Source organism: Hyposmocoma kahamanoa, unplaced genomic scaffold (genome assembly GCF_003589595.1).
Source record: "Hyposmocoma kahamanoa isolate Upper Pololo Valley unplaced genomic scaffold, ASM358959v1 64, whole genome shotgun sequence".
Taxonomy (NCBI): Eukaryota; Metazoa; Arthropoda; class Insecta; order Lepidoptera; family Cosmopterigidae; genus Hyposmocoma; species Hyposmocoma kahamanoa.
In genome coordinates, this window is record NW_020653852.1 from 19,661,824 (window position 1) to 19,684,433 (window position 22,610).

A 22,610-nucleotide genomic window follows, 5' to 3' on the forward strand; every position below is an offset into this window, starting at 1 on the left:
GCTTGTACCCGTAATTTCACTACCTTTACCTTTCAAAACCGGAATGAAACGGCAGTAAAGTGAGCGTGTTTTGCGGCAAAAATTGGTAAGATGGCGGTATTTCCCTGGACGAACTCTATCACGAGGAACTCTACTGCTACTGAAGGAATAGCTTTCCAGACAATCACACCAATTAAGTACCTGGTCTCAAAATAGCGTATTAAGCAATTTCTCAGAGTTGCACTGCAACTGTTGTGGACATGCGTGTCGCTTACCATCACTTATTATTATAATTCATTGTAATGTTCTTGGCAAAACCTGTCAGTTCAGGAAGTTAAAAAATAGTGAATTACCACATTGCCCAAGTCCACACTTTTCGTACGTCTTACATATCTGAGAACATCCTACAATACCTTGACCCTGACGGTCTGACAAACCTACCACCTATATAACACCTCATCTCGACCCATCGATGGCATTCTAACACAGATATCTGGATCGATAACATCATGAAACTGGTTAGTCAACAATCAATTCAATTTAAAAAAAAATCTAAAAAAAGGCATCTTTTTGAATTACGACTTTTAAATACTCCGGATTCGTGAATTTTTGGACAATGATTTAATTGTAAACGTTTTTTGAGTTACGTCGTTTTGAATTTTTATATAGGTTAGACGCGACACGATTCTAAAGTGGTTTTTTTAGATTAAGCATGTTTAAGTCGATAGTGTCGTGAATTTGGTAATAGTATTGAATAGTTTAATTGGAAAGTGTAAAGTGTAAAGTTTTAACGGTGTTATTAATGTATCTACAATTAATTATATTTGCTTTTTCTATCCACAGTTGATCTTAGCGACGATCATTGGCGCCTGCACGGCAGCGCCTCAAAATCAATACTATCCGCAGTACAGAACTCCTTATTACCCAGCAATAAGAACTCGAGGTGCATATGAAGGGAACGCCCAGATCCTCAGATCTATAAACGATCAAAATGAAGCAGGATACAGTTACGCCTACGATACGGAAAATGGTAAAAATTACTTTTATTCGTGTTTTTTTTTATGATATCAACTTACGGGGCGAACAAGTCGTGCTTCTAGCGGTAACTGACAGGCCTGTTAATAACAGAGTGAGACATAAGTTGAGTTTCAAGTGACTGTAATTTCACCAGCACCCTTAATTATGTCACGTTTGATATACATTAAGTTTTCATGTCATAATCCAAGTACACTTGATCAGCTGTGATGACTTTGGTTGCCTAACAATTTGAACTGTGTGCGTTGAGGAGATCCCGAGTTCGTTTCCTTGTAGTATCAATTTGGGAAAATAACATTTCGAAATTGTGTTCTTAGGTTTACGTGGTTGTTACACATTGAAAGTGAAACAATTTTTTTTCGTATCTAAATCGTGTGTTTGTTTATTTTTTAAACAATACAAAGTGTTGGTTTGTTTGAAAAAACAACTTAATTGGTGTGGTTGTTTGGACCTCTATTACTTTAGTAGAAGTAGAGCTTCTTGTAAAAGTGTTCGTCCAGGGCAATACTGCCACCTTACCTATTTCTGCCACCACTTGTCAAATTATGTCTCAGGGTGATAGGCGCAGTGACCGCGGCCCTCGAATCTTTGCGATTTAAAGCTCTGAGTGGCGTGGGGAGGCGTACGACTTGTTCATCCCGTCAAAACTTTTCTTCATTCGCCCTATCCACATACCTAGCTATAACTAGCTCGATTGGTAGGTTACATCGGAGAGCCCTTGAATGCCTTACGAGAAGATCAAACGACGCTTGCATGTTAATTTAAGTGAAAAGAGAACTTAGAAAGGAAAATTTCTCTTAATTATAACCAAAACCGCCGTTATTGTAAGTTTAATATAGTTAAATCTAACTGTGTTAGGTTTACTGTATCAGTACATATCCGTATGTCTAATGTTTACTATTATAATTATCATTTTCTTTTTTCAAAAGTTTTTGGAATTTCATCTATTTGTCAAGTTTTATTCAAATCTGTTACGGGAAGTGGATGAAATCAAATATGGAATCATCCACTAATTTGCCAACCTTAGAGGTGGAATATTTTCTTCGAATTCGAATGGAACCGCTACTAACGTATTGCCTTTCCACCAAAAAAAGAATTATCGAAATCGGTTCACAAATAAACACAAATAAAGTACAGTCGAATGAAGAACCTCTTCCTTTTTTGAAGTTGGTATAACAGACAATGATGCGTAACATTTCCCGCCGAAATTACATGAAATGGAAATTCTCTCTCTCAACAGTATTTCATATTTTAGTGTAACCGACAGGATCAATAATGAAATCATAACGCATACGACCCCACTTGTTATCACAACCGACATAGTACATCACTATTTCGTCGTTTAATGTAAACAAAGTGGCAAAAAACGTATAGCACCTTGTTGCACATTTTTGAATAACGTCTGAACATCTCGAAAATCTTTAAACAAAGATAGCAAAAATATTATAAGCGCCAAAAATTGTTTTGAAAAAATTTTAACTGTTAGACAATTGGTTACGAAATTTATTATTGTACAGGATTATTTGTAATATACTAACCACCTCCATAATTTTAGGCGAAGCTGCAGTGCCTTGAATACCACCGTAAAATTGCCTGCTTATCGGTATTTTACAGGATATATCACGGAGAGTGTGCTATGGAATTACACGATTTAATTCCGCCTTCCCCTTTCCATCATCTACCTACCCAGTCCCCCAGGCGTAGGCTTGGATTCCACTTCTTTCTTGTGAATATTCCAAAGATTCGTACGAAGCGTTACGCTTCCACATTTATACGGCGAACGGCTATGGGGTGGAATTCCCTGTCTGCAGGCTTGTTCCCTGAACGTTATAACTTGGACCTTTTCCAGGCGAGAGTGAATAGGCATTATTTAGTGTGCATACTATATCGTCGACCTCATCGTCACTTTCCATCAGGTGAGATGGAGGTCAAATGCACACTTACATTTGAATTTAAAGAAATAATAAAAAATATTTAAACAGATCGCTTTAAACAGTGATAACTCTGTGCAAAACGCGAGAGACGTCGAAGAAGACGCTTGCAAGTTTGACCTTCATACCTTACCTTACTTCACCTTATTTTATACTTGCCTTGTACTACCAAATACAGACCAAAGACCAAGCAAGTGTCAGGTAGTACATATGTATATATATATATATTTGGTAAATTTACCATATTTTGTCAAAAGTCACGGAACGAAAGTTGTTGTTTAGCATCGAGTATATAACCAGAAATAGAGACGAAATGTCATTTAATTTGTTAAAAAACTATTATGTAAAATCATTGACTTACAATTATATGGACGTCGGGTCCGTGCTAAAAAGTGTCCGAAGTTATAGGGCGTTAAAATTGTATACAGAGCGTCATTCACGCTTTAGTCTTCGTTTGTTCGACTGACAGCGAAGCAAGCAAAATTAGACGGTACTGCGATGACATTACAATTTAAATTCAACGTTTTAGCTTTTTCATATTCCTTTACATGTCACTACGTTTAAATAGGTTGACTTGGGACATTTTTTTCGTGGTTTTTGTTAGACCCGTCGTCCATTTATTTGTAAGTCAATGTGTAAAATCATTACGGTGACAACTGTGCTCCGATTGACCAGCCCGAATTCGAAACAATTGACGGGTGTCAATTGTTTCACTTACTCGCACACCACCAAATGTAACCATTGTTAAAGACATTATCTTTATTAGAATAAATACAGAATATTTTTGGAATATACGGAGACGTACACACAGGTCAGTTGTTGGCGCTGTACTATGTCAGCTTTCTAATTTGTGATTTCAGTGCAAACGAGAGTTGATATTTAAATGTGATATAAGGCCCATTTGGCTGATGGGTTACCAGGGATGGATGGACCTTATTTCGTCTCTATTTTTGGTTATATGCTCAATGGATGTTAGTAATATACTCTTGCAAGGTAGTTATTATTTTAAAAATAACCTGTGTATTAAAATTCTGTTTAGTATCACACGTATTATGCAGAAATATAAAAAAAACTACTTCTGTAACACGAAGTCGGTGGTAATGGCTCGATGTGTGGCTTTATTTACCAAGAGGCGATTTCATGTGTCAGAAGTATTTAACCAATGTGACGTAATAAGTGTAAATACAGTAAATTATATTCCATTGGTTATATACAGATACCATTAATATTCAATGTTATCTTTTTCCTAGGCATCCAAGTTGAGGAAACAGGTCGTGAGGCCAACGGTATCCAGGCAGCTGGAGGTTACTCCTACACGGGAGACGACGGACAGGTGTACAGCGTGAGGTACACAGCTGATGAGAACGGATTTCAACCCCAAGGTGCTCATCTGCCGACTCCACCTCCCATTCCGGAAGCTATTGCTAGAGCCCTTCAGCAGAATGCTAGAGATGAAGCTAATGGCATTTTTGACGATGGTAAGTTTCTGATCTACTGATAGCGTAGGTTTTAATTTGACACGTTTTAATCTTTAGTTCACGTTTAGTTTATCAGTTAAAAGTTGCTCAGTGAGCTATGGAACGAGCTATGTTCGGAGTTTCTCTGAAGGATAAGATACGAAATGAGGTTATCCGACAGAGAACTGAAGAAGAAGGTCGTTGACATAGCTGGTAGAATAAACGAGCTGAAGTGGATGTGAGCTGGCCATATCGGTCGAAGAAGCGGTAACCGATGGTGGAAACGAGTTCATGAGTGGATACTACGGCTTAGCAAAAGTAGTGTAGGACCCTCTGGCCAGATGACGATATGCGAAATGCTGCTGGCAGCTGATGGATGCGACAAGCTGTCCGACAAGTTGGGATGTCCAGCGGTGGTCTATGCTTATAATATCAAGTGACGGGACGAACAAGTCGTGCGCCTGATGCTAAGCTTCACGCCTGTTCATAACAGTTGCAGTGCCACTCAGAGCTTTAAATCGCAAAGATGTGAGGGGCACTGCCACTGCACCCATCATCCTGAGATATAAGTTGACAAATTCCATCTGCCTGTAAATTCACCACTCGATACATTATCGCATCGCGTAACATACACACACAAAAACTACATTCGAATTGAAAACCTCCTCCCTGTTTGAAGTCGTTAAAAATATTTTTTTGCTTTGCAGGAAGCTACAACGAAGGCAAATACAACGGAGTGTTCCCTGCAAGAACCTACAACCCTTATAACCCGTTTCAAGCTAGGCAGTACCAAGGCTTTAGACAGAGGTTTTAGTCTATCTATACAATTGCCAAGAAACGTTATTTGACCTATGACTATGAGAATTGGTATATCTGATTGTGTCATCAAGCTGAAAAATGGAAAGATATATATCACCGTGACATTATCATAAGAAACTTCAAGGAAAGATCTTGTATCCAATTTATCTTCCGTTACCTTCAGCAATCTGTTTATGTAGTGGGCCGTTTTAAATAGTATTAAAACTACACCAAATTTTCTGTCTGTTCATTATCTCATGATAGGCCATAATACACTGTGTTAAATTTGCGTTTATTGTTGAATTTAATCCTCCTCAATATAATGCTACAAATGAGGGTCCAGGCTATATGTTCTCGTTCGCCGTCTGACATCTATCTGAAACAATTGCTCTCAAATAAGTAATTACTCGACCAAAATTAAAAGACAATGCCAAGTATGAAGCTTTATTCGCATCACGTGTTTTTTTTTATTTGGCCGTGTATTCATATTTGACAATAATTGTTTCGGATAGATGTCACACGGCGAACGAGACAGTACAGTACAGTACAGTACAGGGACTGTGGGGTGTTAGTTCAGCTGCATAGTTGACCATCGGGCCCCTGCAACAAAAATACTAAAAAGATTTTCCAGTTCTGTAGAGGTCTGAGATGTATAACGAACCAGGTCGAAATCATTGTTATTGATAAGCTAAGAATGTTAGTGCCATTGAAACAACCTTATTATAATATAATAAGTGTGATTATAAATTTGAATAAAAACGGATTGGTGCAATAAAATAACGCTTGTGAAGTTTGGAAATTGATTTTATTTTATAATTCTGATAAGTGTTATGTTTTTGAATTGAAATATTTCTGGAGCTCTAAGACGTAAAGTAAATTAATTAAGGAATGAAATTGCTTTTATGAAGTTCTAGCTACTTCAAATACAAAAATATGTTTTTAGTATGAGTATATATACACCTCGTATAAGGTGGAAGAGGTTTGCTCTGCTAGCTGGTGGGCAGAGTTACTACGTTCAGGAATCAGACGACAAAATTTGGTGAAGGAGACTTGATATATTGTACTGAAGCTTATAAAAGGCTTACAATACAAATGTGTCCAAAAAAATGGAATGGTCTCGTTGGACGCGAGCGCGGCGCAGAGTCAAAGTCAATGAATCATTTATTCCATAGGTAAAATAAATTTGCACTTGAAAACGTCACATTTAAGCTACTGTTCGTTCACTACGCTGCCTTCCCTGAGAAGAATGAGCAATTGCTCTTTTCAATTAACTTAAATGCTATGGAATATACTTTGAATCAAATTTGTGTGTAATCTAGAGCCAATGTCGTCTTCTATACATCTTTATCTAACACGTAGTCTTCAATTTTGTAATATGACTTGTCAATCAAAATATTTTTAGTCTAGTTTTTGAACTTAGGAAATGATAATTATATGCTCCGGAATCTTATTGTAAAAATGTATACAGTTCCCGGTAAAAGTGTCGTTTACCTTGCATAAACGAAATTGTGGTACCATGAGTTTGGGCTTAGCTTTAAGGTTAAAATTATGAGATCGCGACAAATCCCGGTGGGTGCGAATCTACAAAAAGACACTCAGTCTGAGGTGTTCTCGTAGCTTGTCGCGAAAGATGGGCGCGAGTTCGAGACGAGAGTTGCACTTCTACCGTCGTTAAAGAATATAGAGCTGGGTCCCAAATCTTCTAATTTTAAATCATCTCATTTGTGTGTTGATGGCAGGATTATATACGTTTGTTATTCTGCTAAAAGTTAAGGGTTTATAGCTTATCAATAGTCAATAGTCATCGAGCTACTCTTCAGTTGCCATTGCAATTGTTTAGTACTCTGCTCTTCAATGGCGAGTCGATGGTACGTCGATGGCGTAGTATACCAATTATTTGACATAAAGGAAATAGATTAAATTTGAAAATTAAATTGCTGAGTAAACGAGATATAAATTAAAATATGCACATTTTCACGGTAGGTACTTTTTAGTAAGGCAACGTGATGGAATGAATGCCATCACTGACTTTCCACTGACAATCTATTGAGACTCAACTGCCAGATATTGCAATATATGCAATGTAACCTCAGTAGTCTCAATAGAATTATAATGACCTGTGCTTTCAAGAAAATTACTAGAATTGGGGCTGTCAGAGCTAAATTAGTAGAATTGGAGCCATTAGGGCTAAATTCGTAGAATTGGAGCCATCGGGGCTAAATTCGTAGAATTGGAGCCACCAGGCCTAAATTCGTAGAATTGGAGCCATCAGGGCTACATTTGTAGAATTGGAGCCATCAGGGCTAAATTAGTAGAATTGGGGCCATCGAGGTCTAGCACCGTGCCGTGGCGTAAAAAAGTCCTAATTTCAACAGGGAAGATGGTTTCTCCGCACCACCGGTTTGAGATCCAGAACCAATTTTAATAGCAGTAGAATGCCTTGTGAAAGAGTTCGTTCAGGGAAGTACAGCTACCTAACGTATTTCTGAATTCTTATTTCGGAAAAAACAAATATACGCGGTTTAAATCCGGCAAAATAGCTTCAGTTTCTATTAATTATTGAAAAAAAAAAAAACCTCAAAAGTTTTGCTTATCGACTTTTTTATTGGGATTACATGTACTTGCCAAGATTTATTGAAATCGGTTATGGAAAGTGTGCGAAATCGAATTCATCCCCTAATTTGCCATCCATAGAGGTGAAATATTTTCTTCAACTTTAAATAAGTCCAATACTGCGGTAATTTCTTTCCAATAAAATAAGAATCATTTAAATCGGTTCACAAATGCCGGAATAATCCTGTATGTTACGATACACACAAAAAAAAACTGTCGATTGAGAACCTTCTTGTTTTTGGCGGTTAATAATTATAACAAACTAGAGGAATAATATCGAGTTCTTAGGTTTTCGCGATTGTTACACATAGGAAATGAAACTATTTTTCAGGATTTAAATCGCGTATATTTGTTTTTTCAAACAAACCGACGTTACAGACAAGATCGGAAGAGTCCTCAGGCGCGCATCTATCAAGACCTATTTCAAGCCCCTGAGGAAGATTTCTTAGTTCCTGAGACCCGTGAAATGTAACATCCCCTTACAGGATGCAGGAGTTTACAAGCTTGACTGTGAGTGCGGTCTCTCTTACATTTGTACCCGCGTCAAAGAACATATGTATAGCTGATGTCAAACACCGTCGCGTAAACAAGTCTGCAGTCTGCGAGCATGTCATGGATAAACCTACACATTCAATGAATTTTGACAAACCCCAGATCCTTGCAAAAGAAGTCCGTTATCTACCCAGGATGCTGCGAGAGGCCATTGAAATTAAAAAACATCCTAATTTCAACAGGGAAGATGGTTTCTCCGTACCACCAGTTTGGGATCCAGTATTTCCTCTAACAGAAAAATCCCAAACAGACATAAGACTGCAGTACTAATTAATATGTTTTAGTTTATTCTAATTTCTATTAATAATTAATAATAAATTGAACTTAATAAAAATCATTCAATAAAATAATTTGTAAAACTTAATATAGCGTACCTAAATTGGAATGTTTTCTTTGTAAAATTAAAAATAAGGTATTTAATTAATAACTATTGTAACTATAGTGAAAAACTAGGGTGGTTTGCATCAATATGAGACATAACTGGTTGAAGACTGTACCACCTCAGTCAACTGTGACCATGGGACCTGTAAAGGGCCCGAAACGTCGGTTTGTTCGAAAAAACAAATATACGCGATTTAAATCCGGAAAAATAGTTTCATTTCCTAGAGGAGTAATTCCATAAAAATAAATTAATTTCATGGTAGTAAAACATCATTATATTTACTACAATCAATATTCTTTAAATTGGTTCTGGTATGGGTGTTCTGGGTAGCACGCCGGATTGAATTTCGTTGTTCTGGTACTAATAATACATGGAATTTCTTAATTTGAGGCCACGCATAGATAACCTAGGCCACGTGATTGGTATTGTCGTCTGGCACATTTTTATTACACAACTCCAAAGTAATAAAAATGATTAAAAAGGATTTAAATGCCGAAGATTAAGCAATTGGCTCGAATAATCACAAAAACGACAGTAAAAATGATCCATTAATGTTTTGTGAACCTATTAACATTTTAATAAATAACAATCTATCAGATTAACTAAAAATGAAGCGATGAGGTTTCATTTATTGAATACATTATTCATTTGTAATAAAATTAATATCAAAGTTGCCGACATGGCTCAAAAGATTAGCTCGTAGAATTAGTGGCCGTAGAGGCAGAAAGGTCCTCGAATGGAGACCATGAACCGGAAGGTGTTCAGTGGGACGGTCCCTTACTAGATGGACCTGGTAACCTGGTAAGGGCGGCCGGTAGCCGATGGAAACATGTCGCGCCCTTTCGGCTAGTGTGAAAATCTTTGGAGGAGACCTATGTTCAGCAGTTGATGTCTTCCGGCTGACATGATGATGATGAATAAAATTAATATAGTCGAAATAATTAAAACTGATTCTCATTTATTAAAATTAGACATAGATTTTATATATATATAAAATATTTTATATATATATATACATAGGAGCATTGCGTTCGATGCAAACGCCGTGTTTGATTCCGATAAGCAGTTTTCACAGTCTTGATAGTTTACTTCACTGTGTGAATTTATACCATGTTCACTAGTTTGTTATAATTATTAATACAAAGATCGAAAAAGAAAATTCTTCGATTCGGCGGTCTTCAAGGATACCGTGTCATACGCTCTCCTAACTGAGCTACGGAACGAACCACCAGACCTTACGTAGCATACAGAAAAATTATTTGGTGGTTCGTTCCGTAAATCTGTGCCTCTACTATGAGATTACAGTAACAGTCATGGCTAGCGACCGCTTTTAATGATTGTATACAATATGTTGTTTCAAAGTCAAAGTCAATGGCAAATAATCTTTAAATAAATTACCCTCGAAATCGTCATATTCAATATTTAATCAATTAAACTCTACCGCTCATTCGTAAGGCAGATTCACCTGAGAAGAATGAGCAAGTAACTCTAGGGGTTGCTCTTTGTGAATATATATTTGAATACATTTATCATTACAATATTTAATTTAAACATCTTATATCGAAACTACCTGCAAGAGCTAAACGGGTCACTGCCACGGATTTTTGTCATCCAAGTACGCAGAAGCTGTTTAATAACCTTTAGTATAAAGTTTTTGTTTTACTATAGTCTTAAACCTCGTAAACGTCAAATTTTGAATATCAATCGGATTCTTATTATAGCAGCCTAAACATTGACCCTTAAATTAATTTGAATTTCACTCAAGAAAATGAGTAAAACGACATAAATACTTTTTAAAAATAAAAATAGACATATCCAAAATTACAACTTTAAACGCTCCCAAGCATTTAATAATGATATTCGTAGAGAGGCTTCAGTTAGCTCAGCCCATATCTTCGATTTTAACTAACCTCTTTGTACAAAATAGACAAGGGAGATGTGGTTATTGAACAATGGACGCCTATCGTTTATTTTTAGCAAACATTAAATGCAGTTACATTGCAAATTAATTTTTATGGTTTAGATAGATCGCCCTAATAAACCACTTAGTTAATCCAGCACAGATTGGTGACATGATACGTGTTTGAAGAGAGAGTTTTCACGTCTCCTTGAAACGTAGATTACTCAAATTATTGGAAATGAAACCATTATTTTTCGAGCTCTTTACATCACGGGCATCACGGCTGCTTGAACGTGTGAAGAGCCCGAGACATTGTTATGTAAGTTTACAAATAATTGAATTTGTTGTCTTAGATTTTATGCACTAAAGTAAAAAAAAAGTTCTTTTAACTTATTGGACCACCAACCAATAAAGGTTACTAATTGGCATCAACCAATAATGGTAAAAACAAGAAGAAACTTGTTCTTATGTTCTAGATACATGACACCAGGACTAGTCTCGAAGGCCGTAAACGAAAAAACGGGCTCGTTCGAAAATCTATCAGATGGCGTTGACACACATTTTTAGTAGCCCCGATCGAAACGGAAGTCGAAGTAGATCATCCATAGTGGGAAAACGGCCATAACTACGGACTTCGTGCTTCGAGAATTTTCTAAAATTCAATTCTGAATTTAAAAAAAAAATTATTACAATAGTGTATTAACTCCAAAAGTATATTTTCTCAAAATCGATGAAAAACAAATTACTCACATCCCGTGAAAGATCACTAAAATATATGTAGGGGAGCGTGAGGGAATAATAATAATAATAAATAACGCACACACTCAACATAGCCCCGCACTAGGGAAACCCTGTGTCGCGGGTGCCATGGACACACACATAGACAACCACAAATTACATCCAAACTCACGAGAGAAATAATTGTAGGCCATACAACTATTTCTCCCGGCACGGGAATCGAACCTGGGACCTCTGCGTGGCAGTCCGGCATGGTAACCGTTAGGCCACGGAGGCAGTTGAATGGGAGCCTACTAAGGAAAATTGATAATAAAAGTCATAATGTATGCGATTTAAATTTTTATTACTTATGAACGCACGCTTCACATATCTGGGTACTAGATAATCACAGAAAAAGTGTGAAACTAAAGTATAATATTTGGTTAAAAAGAAAAAACTAAAACATGTCATTCGCTCCCATTACCCCACAGTTCGGGAAATGGGAGCCGGTAAGAATCCCGTATGTCAAATGGTAGCCATTATATATAATCAGTCTGAAAAAAAAAATAGGTTAAAAAGTAATGAGAATAAACAAGAAAGTGTTATAGAAGTAATGCAATGGGATAAGGAGAGCCTATAATATCTCTCATTACCCGCGTAACATCGAATTGAAAAAGGAATAAAACAGTAAAAACATTTCTATTTTTATTGTAATTTCAGGCATAGCTTCTAAAATTTGATAGATATTGTGACATAGCAAGTGTAAATACAACGTAGTATCTATGCATTTTAATGCTTACAGCGAAAAACACACAACCATCTCATACGACTAAACGCGAGGTTCTACGGGGGCGCCCACAGGACTCGAACCTTGGCGAATGTTAACGAAGACATAGGAGTACCGTTTGCACAAATACGAGCATTGGGAACGTCCAGTTTAACACCGCTGTCATTACCCGCGGGCTCCCAATACCCCACGTTCCCCTACAGGTTATAGTTTATTAAAGACAATTTCCTACTTGCCAAATATATTTAAAAATAAAAGGAAAAAATAATTTCATGTTTTATGAATAAGGACTATTTTGGGTTAAGTAGGTTATCTCACTTTGAGTTAAGTAAGTATTTTTTAATTGTTTCTTACAATATTCTAATGACGGGCTTATTGACGTGTAGAGAATCACATTTATCGTTCAGTAATTGTATAATATCGAATTTCACATATTTTGAGTTAGAACATTATCATAATAGCGGTGCGAAATATGTCATATTTTACGTATTAAACTAAACCAAATCATTTATACCAGGTGTAACGAAAACAAAAAGCTCTGGTTTATAGTTGTAAGTAAGGTCATCACCTTCCTTTCTACATAAGTTTTGATTGTCCCTACCGACCAGTAGGTTATACGATAAGAGCACTATAAATCGTGCACAGGAATCTTCTCAGTTCAGGTTCTGACCCTAGATCAGCTAGAGTACAGGGTTGTCACAGACCGTTGTCACTGATGTCATCCGGTTCTCAAGAATGCCTCGTCTGAGCTGTAGGCACGCTCACTTCCCTTTACGCATTGCACAATTAACGGTTGCCACCGCTAAGCCTCTAGAGTCCACTACCAAATCTCCTTTTTGGTGGCGGAGGTGTAAGGTATGCTCACATCCCGACGCCGAGGCGTCTCTTCAGTTCTCAGAAACCTACGCGACTGGAGGCTTGATTTCTGATGAAAACTTGGCAAATAGATGTAATTCCAGTAATTTTAGTGGTCAATTTCTTTTATGCAAAAAAGTTATATAGATATTTCTTCATGTTGTTATCTTCTCTTTGTTGTGTGACGGTCGTCATCTTTTAGTGATGTGGCAACAATAGCAGATGCTTCACTAATTCACATACCTCACTGCAATACCCCAATTAAGTTAAACAATATTCTCAAAACACCTTTTCTGTGTATCTATTGTATTGTAAACCAAACAATAGATGCGCCGGTGCTTCATACAGATTTGTCATTTTGTTACGTGTAAATGATAGGGGTGTGATAAATGCGATCAGCGTTTTATTAAGCAGAGCGATTCTTAATGTAGATAGATAGATAATACGGTTATTCAGCACAAATATAAACAGAAACAAAACGTTTACAATCACTTCACAAAGTATAACACAAAATCATATAAGACATACATATTTAGATAAAAAATAAATAAATAAAATAATTACTAATATATAACTAAAGACTAATTATGCGAATAAATGTAAAATATAACACATGTACCTGGACTCAGCATAAATACTGCAGACCCTGAAAGTCAAACAGAGCTGGTTTTCAACCAGTAAGTCATGCCAACAAAATGCATCACACGCATTTTTTTTTTGACGGTGGGGAAATCTTTATGGATACCCCTGAGCCCAGGGAGACTCAGGGGTTATGTGGGGACTCTCCCTCCAGACTGGAGGGCTTACCCCACTAAAACCCCCCCCGGGTTTCCCTCTCGCCGGTTGAGTCGGCGCCATGGGATCGGTGAACATTCACCACGACACGCATTATATACCTAACCTAACTCTAAAACTATTATATGTCATGTAAAAATGTAAAGCAAAATAATGTAAGTAGTGTAAGTAATGTAAGTAAGTAATATAAATAATAATGTAAGTTATTGTTACAAATACAATTTTCAATTATAACTATAGCCTCCAAATATGACCTAATGTTTATTCGTAAACACTGATTTTTAGATTTTTAAGTTTCCAGGTATCAAACTCATCTATTAAGAACATATTATGTATAACTAGCGAGACATATGATATTTACATATATTCTTTACTGCACCAAATAAATACAACAGATATATTAGATTAACAGAAAGTGAGAATCAATTTATATTAACGCTTAAATCGTATTTTATGATTGATGTCACTCAATGGAAGAGGAGTATCATTCCAGCACTTACAGGCGCGATATCTGAAACCGCCGCGAAAAAGCAGTCGTTCTGTGTTTTGGGATGTTAATAACATAGTTGGAAACTAAACTTATGTGCACCCTTCGTGGTATGGTTTTAAATATATGTTAGAAAGTAATCTTTATGTACATTGACTTACAATTATATGGACGTCGGGTCCGCGCTAAAAAGTGTCCGCACTTGTAAGGCGCTAAAATCGTATACAGAGCGCGACACTCCGCTTTAGTCTTCATTTGTTCTACGGACAGCGCGATACTGCGATGACATAACAATTTAAATTTCGAATAGGTTGACTTAGGACATTTTTTTCGTGGTTTTTGTATTAGACCCGTCGTCCATTTATTTGTAAGTCAATGTTTATGTACTAATAAAATCTTAGGCAATTGATGAATAAATGAATTTTACGTTATTATTGATACAAAGATCGAACAAAGAAAATTTCCCTCGATCTGACTGGACACGAATTAATACTTGTTCTTTTGTTGAATGTACCCACATTTGGATCGAGCGAATATCTCTTTGTATTTGTTCGAAGTTTGTATCAAAAATAATTAAAACAAACTAATAGAGTATTTTCACAAAGAACTGGTGTATATCGTAATAGAAAAACATTATGATCCAACTAATTCAAACTAATATTATAAACTCGAAAGCAACTCTATTTGTTACGTTTTTACGTCTAATCACTAAACCAATTTCGATAAATTTTAATATAGAGATAGATAGGATCTAGGAGAAGGACATAGGTATACTTTTTGTCACAAAAATAAATCTTAAAGGGCGTGAAAGAGGGGACGAAAGTTTGTATGGAGAAGCAATAAAATATTGAATAAGAAACAATATAAATGATTCGATATAATTTTTAGAGTTTGTTCAGGAAAGTATTGCCAACTTAACTGTGAGCATTTCTGTTTTAAAGGGTAAGGGGTGCTGGTGAAATTCTGTAATTTCACCTGTTAATATATATAACTGATAAGTCTTATGTGCCTGTGCACATAAGACTTATCAATTTGTGCCTCAGTGTGAGACAGACAGTGAGACCTTTGTGATTTAAAGCTCTGAGTGGCACTGCAACTGTTATGGATAGGCGTGTGCTTACCACCAGGCGCACGACTTGTTGGTCCAGCCTCTTGATGTTATAAAAAAATGGGGAAGCACTGATGCGTGTTGATGACGTGAAAGATAACGTAACAAGTGGCAGATTCTTGTCTCAGCCTCTATTTATCCTGATGGAGAATAGGTACGGCGTTTGTACATCTCACCGCTGATACAGTGTTTTATATACCTGCTTGCTTCTTTTAATACATCTACAGCCTAATGCGATGTGAAGATTTTTATTCAGTAGTTTTCGTAAATGATGATGAAGTATTGCATCTTTTATCTGTTTGTAACATGCGAGAAATGAAGACAAAAACATTAAGCATATCTTAATTATCTTCCTTTTGTAGATCTTTTTGGTAGAGATCATAGTAAAAGACTTTGTTCAGAAAAATACTGACAGCGTACCTTTTGTATGCCGCCAAACAGTAAAGTAGTGAGCATTACTGCGTTCCGGTTTTGAAGGCTAAAGGTGCTGGTGAAATTATACATAGGGCGCACTATAAGTTTCCGGAACTGGCTACTTACATAAACAATATTTAAAAAGTAATCACAACATTTGAAAATGGAACTCTTTGGCTATAGAATACAGTTTGTTTCATCTGACTGACACTTATTTTTACATTGTGGCGTCATTTTAGAAATTGGTTGTCTACATCGCCCTCTAAAATTTCGTAGTATGATTTTCTACGACTTTAAGTGTAATTTAACAGCGCAGCGGATCTTTGCTCGGCTTCAAACTGCTTTTGACGATGAAGCACCATGCAAGACGACTATTTATACCTGGTTTACAGAATTCAAACGCGGTCGTGTGAATCTCAGTGACGAATTTCGTGATGGTCGCCCGTCCACTGCTGTGAACTACAAAAACATCGATGCTGTGCGCCGTGTGATCAAAACAGACAGGTATGTGACATACCATTAGATTCGGGCATCTTTAGGCATAGGCACGAGTCAAATACAGTCAATACTACACAAACATTTGGGTGTGAAAAAGCCGTGCTCTCAGTGGATCCCACACACATTTGACTGAGGCTCAAAAAACGGTGCAATGCCATGCTTACCAGATTCAACGAAGGGGCATCAAATTTGGTGTGGGACATAATGACAGGTGACAAAACAAGGATTTAGAGTTACGATCCCAAAACAAAACAGCAATCAAGCATATGGGTCTTTCGAGATGAGCCGAAGCCGACCAAAGTGGCGCGCGTGCAAAGTGCCTGTAAGCTTTGTAAGATGATTGCTTCTTTTTTTAATAAAACTGGACACGTGGCTACTGTTGCTTTGGAGAATCGGTATACCATGATTAGTGATTGGTACACGACTATTTGTTTACCGGAAGTTATTGACAAACTCCGTAAAAATAACCATAAACGCCGTATCATCTTGCACGACGATAATGCCAGTTTTCACACGGCCAAACAGAAAAATGAATTTTTGAATGTGTACAACGTTGACCTTATGAGCCATCCCGCGTACAGTCCTGACCTGGCACCTTGTGACTTTTATTTATTTCCAAATTACGAACCAGTTGCGGTCAACGATTTTCTTCACATGATGAGGCTGTCGAAGAGTATGAAAAATATGTTTCAGAGATTGTCACGGAGGAGTGGCATAAATGTTTTCAAAATTGGTTCATAAGAAAAAGTGCATTAACGCTAACGGAGAATGTTTTGAGAAACAATAAATTCACTTCTATCTTATCTAGTTTTTTTTTTTGCCTTTTATTTTTAATTCTTCCCGGATTTCAGAGTGAGGTATTTATTTACTCTATGTGTATTATTTCCTTGAAATTTTGGTACCTATTCCGGTTCTGTGCTAATAACTGTCATAACATTATACCATAATCTTCCAATCTAAGTCACGTACATGGGGGAATAAATTAAAAGATCCTGCGTATTTGCCTTCTTGACCCTGAAAATAAAAATCGTTGCTTTCTTTATTCGACAATCTCATAAAATCGTTGTCGTTAAGGGTCTATACGACCTTAAATGGCTTTGGTTAATTACTCAACAATGAAAGTGTTGAATCACAACACTTTGGAAAAAATATATAGTAAAATTGAGGGTATACACTGATGACTATACGGTGCGCAAACACGATTTCTAAAAATTTTAACTATAGAAAAACAAAACACAAAGTTACCTCAAAATTTTACAAGAAAACCGATGTATTCAATGAGTACTTACATATACCAATGACTTTTTTATATCAACTGATTAAATAGAACACGTATAGTATACCATATTCATTTTTAAAATGGCCACAATTTCGTTTGTAAAAAAATAACTTCTGCAATAAAACCAGTGTCCCTCCTGAACAATTTGAATTCCAGCTGAGGTAGTATCAACTCTTAAGTAATTGAGTTCGATAAACTCGATGGCTCAGCAGTGACTACTGTGCGTGCTAGATAAGGACGTTCCAGATTCGACCTGGTAAGACCAATTTGAGAAACGTGCTTTTCTAAATTCTGGTCGAGATGTTACGATAACGTCGTGGTACACGTGGTTTACACACACACACACACACACGCACACACACACGTATACACACACACGCGTACACACACACACTGAGACTGATATTGATACACACACTCTCGTTCACGCATAATAGTCGACAAAAAATTTACTTATTACTAATAAAAAAAAACATATGTAAATGGTACACATATAATATACATATGGTAAAGTGTGTAGTAGTCACCTTGTTATTTTTAAATCACTTAAACAAAAGAACACGAACCCACCATCTATCAGTCTGACTGCTGGCCAACCATACGTCAAAAACGGTCACAGCAATACCAAACCACCCCTTTAAAAGTCAGTGCAATACCAAAGTACTCCTTTTTAGGTTACAAAATTACTAAACCCTATAAAGGTTAGATCTATACCAAACCACCCCAGTAACAGCCTGCAGCTATCTCCTCCATATACAGAAGCTAATTAAACGATAATTAAAATACAAAGAAAAAGAAATTACTTCGTGTTAGGCAAATACAAATTAAATTTCGTACTCTATTGTTTTGCCAATCGTCGTGTTAAATTTCAACAATAATTTTGTTTGCTGGTCGATATAATTCGGGCATTGTATTTGGCTTTAGTTATATGAAAGTGCATAGAGCTAAGAATTGTTAGTGCCTGAAAGTGAAACATTCTTTTTTTAACGAAATAACCAAATCTTACATACGTTTCGGAAAAACAATTTTTGTATTTTAACAGTTAGCTTGTTTGTTTTACATTTTATTGACATATTATTGCCAAATCGGTTTTTAGAAAAAGAATGAGGAACTGGACAACAGAATACAGACAACGGCGCGTTGTGATGTGAAAATGATGTAGTAGCTAAAGTTGAAAAGGGAAAACATCGATAGTCCGATCATGTTGATAGAATAGGTGATAATAGAATAACGAAACAAAAAACTACACATAGAATTTGGGTGAATACGCGGGGAGAGGTCGATCTCAGCGCCCATATCACAACAAAGTTCATTAAAACATTAAGTTTAAAGTAAAATGAATAGAATAATCTTGCATGAACAGTTTGATACGAGTGTAGGTAGGAAAAGTGGCTTGTTAGGAGTATAAAAAGTGAAAACCTATGTATGTCTGTGAACCTAGACTTAAAAAAATGAAAATTTGACACCAGAATGAATGACAGTAGTAAAAATCCTTTCCTAGCCAGTGGTATGTTTGTTTTTCAATAAAAACTAATTGACGGGATGAACAAGTCATGCGCTTAATGGTAAGCGACACGCCCGTCCATTACAGTTGCAGTACCACTCAGAGCTATAAATCACAAAGATCTGAGGGACGATGCCACTGCGCATGACACCCTGAGACAAGTTGACAAGTCCCGTAATTTCACGTACATTATATTGGCTATCAACTAATATTTCCCTTATCCCACGCTAGGTGAGGTCGGCATAACATGTATTTTTCTTCCGACTGACTCCTTTATATCAAATCTCATAATGTTTTAAAAATGGGTTCAAGAGCGATGCAAAATTCTTCTGAATGGAAAATTTTGATGGACATGTAGTCCGCTACGTTGGTTTGTTTGAAAAAAAAAACAAATATACGTAAATGTGATTCGAAAAAAATGTATGCATGGTGCCATCGGGCAAAAACCTAAAAATACGATAGACATCGATAGTATTTTAGATCCCCTTCAGTAATTTAAGAGATAAATATAGTTAACACTAAAACACTAACAAAAGATGGAAATATACTGTCTGCCCCAAAATTGTATCATCAAAACATGTATTTATTTCCAGATTTTTTGTATTCCTTGGGCCAATTTTGTAGAATAAATTAAACGCCAAACTGGCCATATATCATTTTTGTTACATAAAGGTTAAAAAAATTCTCCTAGTTCAGGTACATGTGTTATATTTTACATTTATTCGCATAATTAGTCTTTAGTTATTCATTTGAACAATACGTTATTAAATGATTTTTTTTATTTTTTATTTACTTATATGTTTGAGCAAAATGAAGTAAATCTATGATAATTACAGTCACTTCTACAAACTCATAGCTCTAGACAGACTCCGTTCCAGTTGTTCACCGAGCTGATACATCTCGTTGCCTCGGGTTACCTAATACTACAGCACTTCGCACATGCGAATTTCTACAGACAATAAGGACTTCGGACTTTATCAAAATTATATATATTTTTGATTAGCCTACAATAGAGTTTCACTGCTGGGCAAAGGCTTTCCCTCGGACTTAGAACTCTCTTTGTCCACAGTAATCTCTAGCCAGTCACAAGAGAACGCGTCTAGGTTATTCCATCATCGACGGCCATCTTGGGCCATCATTCATCAAAACTTCTTTATTGTGGTGTGCTTATATTGTAAACCAGGAAACTGTCTTTTAAATCACGAATAAAATTCTGTTTCGGAGCTAATTACAAGTAGTAGTTTTTTTATTAAAGATTCATTTAACTTTTTAAAACTGCTTAATTTACCACCTCAGTAACCTTTGCTAGCTGGAAATTGACTAAAGCTGTTGATCCTGACGCTGAAGATTCAATATTTAACTTTATACTTTCAGATAACAGTCTGGGAACAGTAACTGCAGGATATGAAAATACAAAATGCTATAAATTAATCAACAAATGGCAAGTCTGCTATGCAAAAATACTTTTGTAAAATGTTAACACAGCTTAAGAAGATTTAAAAACTGGGCGTAATATGATGATGATTTTGATGCTGCGTTTAGAAAATTTACCGACTCCGAACTTTCAGAAGTATCACAATGACTGAACGCATCTCAGTACGAAAGGAGTACTGCCTATAAAAACGGAAGAAAGAACATATCCGAACACATTCCTTATTAATTTACCACCGAAAGCGGTTATTATGAAGTGGGTAGGTTCACGTCACGCTTCTAATTTTAGTGAATGCAAATTTACGTGAAAGTTTTGTGTTTAAAAATGTAATAGGATCTGGTGATGTGATTTTTATAATTGTGCTGATTGTGTGTTAGAGATAAAGTATAATGTGTTCATGTTCATTGTAAATTGGTGGGCAATATACGATATTATAGAAATAAAGCAATCTGGCATGCTAAGAGTGGCAGTTATCACAAAGCCTCCATCATAAAATAATCTGTGTTTAGTATCAACTTTTTTGGAGAATTTGTCCACTAATATCATAAATATGATTTAAGGCTTTTAAGCTGTCAACTGGATAATATTATTATGAGTAACTTTTGTTATATTCGTCACTAATACATTTGTTTTAAAATCGAATCACTATTTTTTTTTTAAATTTTTAATTAATCTAACACAGCTCTTTGTTTTTCAGTACATACTATTCCCTGCCTTACTGGCTATAACACGAGCAAGTCATGTATATCATGTACCAGCAGAAGTAATGCAGCGTATCAAATATATTCAAAATCACAATCATCAAGTTCTAAATCAATATCAACAACAACAACAACATGGACAAGGCTTTGAACAACAAGCTTATAATAATGAATTGACCAATCAAGGTCATCAACAAGAATTAAGTCATCAATTTCAAAATCATCAACTACAGAACTATCTATTAGGGCCGCAAGAAATTCAAACCGCTCCATTATCATTACATCAGATTCAAGCACCTCAGCTTCAACATCAAATTCAAGAACAAATTGCACCTCAAATTCAGCCACAAAGTTACGATCATCAAATCTCAGTTCCGTTGCAACCTCCTCCGCATCAAGAATTACAGGTACAAGTTAAACAAATACAATTACCTCAGATACAAGTCATTAACCTCAATTAAATTATCAAATTCCTACTCATTAAAGTGATAAATCAAATCAAATTCAACAGCTTCACGAAAACATTCACCAAGGTCTAAGTTATGGTGGTCACAGGCAGGGAAGACCTGGAGAGAAGTCAGCCAAGATCGTTGGATATAAGTTCGAAAAAGAAGGGCCTAACTATCGATACGCCTATGAAACTGAAAATGGTGAGATTATTTGCAAGATTTTTGTTATTGTAGTTACATAGAAGTAAGTTAGTTTTCATTTAGGTATCTTTCTCGGTGGTTCTCAGTTTTCAATATTTTCCATTTTTTATTAGATTAGAATAATTGATATTAGAATATAAGAGATGGTAGGTAAAGCAATTTATGTACATTTCTAGTCTATCAATATTATTTACTATCTAATACAAAAGATTTAAATTAAACATATTTGTCATTTTCAAATTACAAAAGCGACACACGAAAACAATTTCAAGTTTCAAATAAGAAAGCAGAACAATTTCATGAAATTTCCAGGAATCAAAGCCCAAGAAGCAGGTACAATCGGCAAAGGTTCCCGAGTTCAAGGTGGCTATTCTTACAAAGGAGACAACGGTCAGACTTACACAGTACAATACATAGCTGATGAACAGGGTTTTAGAGCTCAAGGTGCCCATCTGCCAACACCACCACCTATTCCTGAAGCTATTGCCAAGTCTTTGGAGCAGAACGCTAAGGATGAGGCAGCTGGTGTCTTTGATAACGGTTAGTAAATATATATTGCTGTGTTTAAAAAAGTATCATAATCTTCATTGAATTGACGATGAAAAATAATTATGACTTATAATAGCTACACACTTCAGACAACATACTCAACGTGATGAACGTGAAAAATTTACTGTTATATCACGTGTTATATATATATATATATATATATATATATATATATATATATATATAT

General features: G+C 36.0%; 2 protein-coding genes across 2 annotated transcripts in view; both read left to right on the forward strand.

Annotated features, from left to right (window-relative positions):
* The first annotated feature begins 459 nt into the window (after positions 1-459).
* On the forward strand, positions 460-5,724 carry LOC113230721 (cuticle protein 3-like). The gene is made up of 4 exons (XM_026464785.1): positions 460-497; positions 823-1,009; positions 4,196-4,423; positions 5,110-5,724. The coding sequence occupies exons 1-4, from the start codon at positions 489-491 to the stop codon at positions 5,214-5,216; spliced, it is 531 nt and encodes a 176-aa protein (XP_026320570.1). The 5' UTR covers positions 460-488; the 3' UTR covers positions 5,217-5,724.
* A 15,511-nt stretch (positions 5,725-21,235) lies between these two features.
* Positions 21,236-22,610, forward strand: part of LOC113230942 (putative mediator of RNA polymerase II transcription subunit 26) — a 2,419-nt gene continuing 1,044 nt past the window's right edge. Inside the window, exons 1-3 of the mRNA XM_026465051.1 lie at positions 21,236-21,631; positions 21,736-21,874; positions 22,187-22,414. Of these exons, the coding sequence (XP_026320836.1) occupies positions 21,290-21,631; positions 21,736-21,874; positions 22,187-22,414 (709 nt within the window). The 5' untranslated portion in view covers positions 21,236-21,289. The remainder of the gene's footprint in view (positions 21,632-21,735; positions 21,875-22,186; positions 22,415-22,610) is intronic.

Coding starts and splice junctions, on each gene's coding strand:
- LOC113230721 (XM_026464785.1), top strand. Junction 1,010..4,195: donor CGCCTACGATACGGAAAATG/GTAAAAATTACT, acceptor TCTTTTTCCTAG/GCATCCAAGTTGAGGAAACA. Junction 4,424..5,109: donor TAATGGCATTTTTGACGATG/GTAAGTTTCTGA, acceptor TTTGCTTTGCAG/GAAGCTACAACGAAGGCAAA.